Source organism: Penaeus monodon, chromosome 15 (genome assembly GCF_015228065.2).
Source record: "Penaeus monodon isolate SGIC_2016 chromosome 15, NSTDA_Pmon_1, whole genome shotgun sequence".
NCBI classification, from domain to species: Eukaryota; Metazoa; Arthropoda; class Malacostraca; order Decapoda; family Penaeidae; genus Penaeus; species Penaeus monodon.
Window position 1 is genome coordinate 29,962,841 of NC_051400.1, and position 2,181 is coordinate 29,965,021.

At 33.5% G+C, this 2,181-nt stretch overlaps 1 protein-coding gene across 1 annotated transcript in view; it reads left to right on the forward strand.

Moving 5' to 3' along the window:
• LOC119581929 overlaps positions 1-1,813 on the forward strand; it is a 7,081-nt gene extending 5,268 nt beyond the window's left edge. The window contains exons 11-12 of the mRNA XM_037930104.1: positions 375-474; positions 787-1,813. Coding sequence (XP_037786032.1) covers positions 375-474; positions 787-896 — 210 coding nt within the window. The 3' untranslated portion in view covers positions 897-1,813. The remainder of the gene's footprint in view (positions 1-374; positions 475-786) is intronic.
• The last annotated feature ends 368 nt before the right edge of the window (positions 1,814-2,181 follow it).

The following is a 2,181-nucleotide window of genomic DNA, read 5'->3' on the forward strand; positions in this document are numbered from 1 at the left end:
GGGGGGGTGGGTGGGGGGGGAAGGATGGGAACATTTCAAAAATAATTTGAAGCTGAAGCATATTTTTAATTAAATAATGATATCATGCCACATGCTCAGGATATCAAATGTTACAAAATGTTTTCTCCCATATTAGGTTATAGGTCTCAAAGTTTGATAGTTTTAAAGACTTGCCTGTTCACTGGTAGGTGTTGTTTAAGATTTTTCACTGATGCTGCCAAAATATTTTACAATTTTATTTGTTTTAAGTTGGTATTCTAGTCTACATGTATGTCTGGAGCAGGTTAGGGAATTGTAACAAAAATGTATTATCATAGAGTGACATATATACCTTGTAGACATAAGGGGATTTTAATACACTACATTCTTTTCAGCCGCCACTTTTAAATTGGGGTCATGGAGGAGCTGACTTCTTTTTAATGAAAAGTTTTGTACAAGCTGTTGCAGGAGGAGACAATGATTACATTTTATCAGGCAAGTCCAAGGTTATGACACTGATATGAATGTAGGGGTAATTACAGCATAAGTAAGTGATGCTAGTTGATGGTGGATTCATCTTGTATTTACAGAGTTAACATTTACTTTGAAAAAAATAACTAGTTTACCATGCAAATATGCTTTTACTATAAACACAAATAAAAATACCGTGTGTAGAAATGTGTATGAAAAATTCTTTGATAAACCTAAAATCTAGCATAAGCATACCAAAGCACCATAGCATGTTATATAGAAAGCTAAGAGTTTTGTTTAGAAACCTTTTTTACTCAGTCTTGGCATATCTTTCAGGTCCAAAAGTGTCCCTTGAGACCCACCTGCTAACTTTTGCTGCTGAAGAATCTAGGCTTGCAGGTGCTATTGTGAGGCCTAGTGAAGATCCAAGGTGGATGGTGAGGTAATTGTCAGATGAAGAACCACTCATAATGGAGAGATGTTTCCATTTTTGTGTTGTTCATCATAGTGAGGATAAATTATTTTGTAATGATATGTTCAATTTTCTATGTATATGAAGGTTTGATAAATACAGTTCCTATCTGATTATATGATGGTGGGTCATGTTTCCTATATGTAAGCACTATCACCCAGAATCAATTTCTAAACAGACAGACATAGGGACAGTTTAAGGGACTTTAACGAACTGAGAGAAATCCTTGATGATGTAAACTGGAATGATGTATTACAAGACAAGACTAGACAGAACATAGAACTACATTAGATAAAAATAATTTCTGTAATCCTTAAAAAATCAGTACTCAAGGATAGACAATGAATTAGACAACCAGGAACTTCAAAATTACTTCAATAGAATTCATTCACAGACATAGACATGGCAATTACATATCAGTGCTTCAAATGCAAGGTCATCCATTTGGCTAAAATGAATGTAGGAGCATCTTATGGATAGCTCAGGTGGTATGATGCTAGCATTTATGTTAAGAACTGTAGGGCACATATAAACAGAACGTTCCTTTCATGAAGAGGGACGTGATGACATGGGTTGTCAAAGACCTGATCGGATCCCATCTAGAATATAGCTCAGTTTGGTGACAAATTATTTAAGTATTGTTAAATTGTACATGTTGATTCACCTGTTAAAGAATAATATATTGGTTAACTTATTTACAAAAGATACTAGGTATTGAATCAAGAGAGCATGATATTCTGGTTGAAAAATCTGTATTTGATGGTAAATTACAGGTAAGGACAAAACTGTCATTGGCAAATATAAACATTTATTATAGGTACATATTGTATTTTTGGTAATTAAATGCAGTTATTTATTGGTGATCAGTTAATAAAATATTATTAACATTTACATGGCTGTTTTTCTCATGTTTTGTTATTTAAGATGTAACTATCATTTCAATTATGTAGCCTGCATGAGCACATGCATGCCCCCCCCCCCCCTCACAACCACAAACACCAAGAGCATCTTTAATACACTGTTGATAAAAAAGTGTATATTTAAATGTTTTATAAGTATATCTATCCAATAATGACATTTGGTGACTATGATAAGTTATCCACTTAATATTATCCAGAATGGAGTAATCCATAGCCTATATATAATAGAAAGGTCTCTTTGGATAAATGGGTTATGCTTATGGAATTCAAAGACATGCCAGGTTATAAATAAATGGGGAAATATTTTAAAAGACACTGATCTATCTCTCCCTCTCCTTT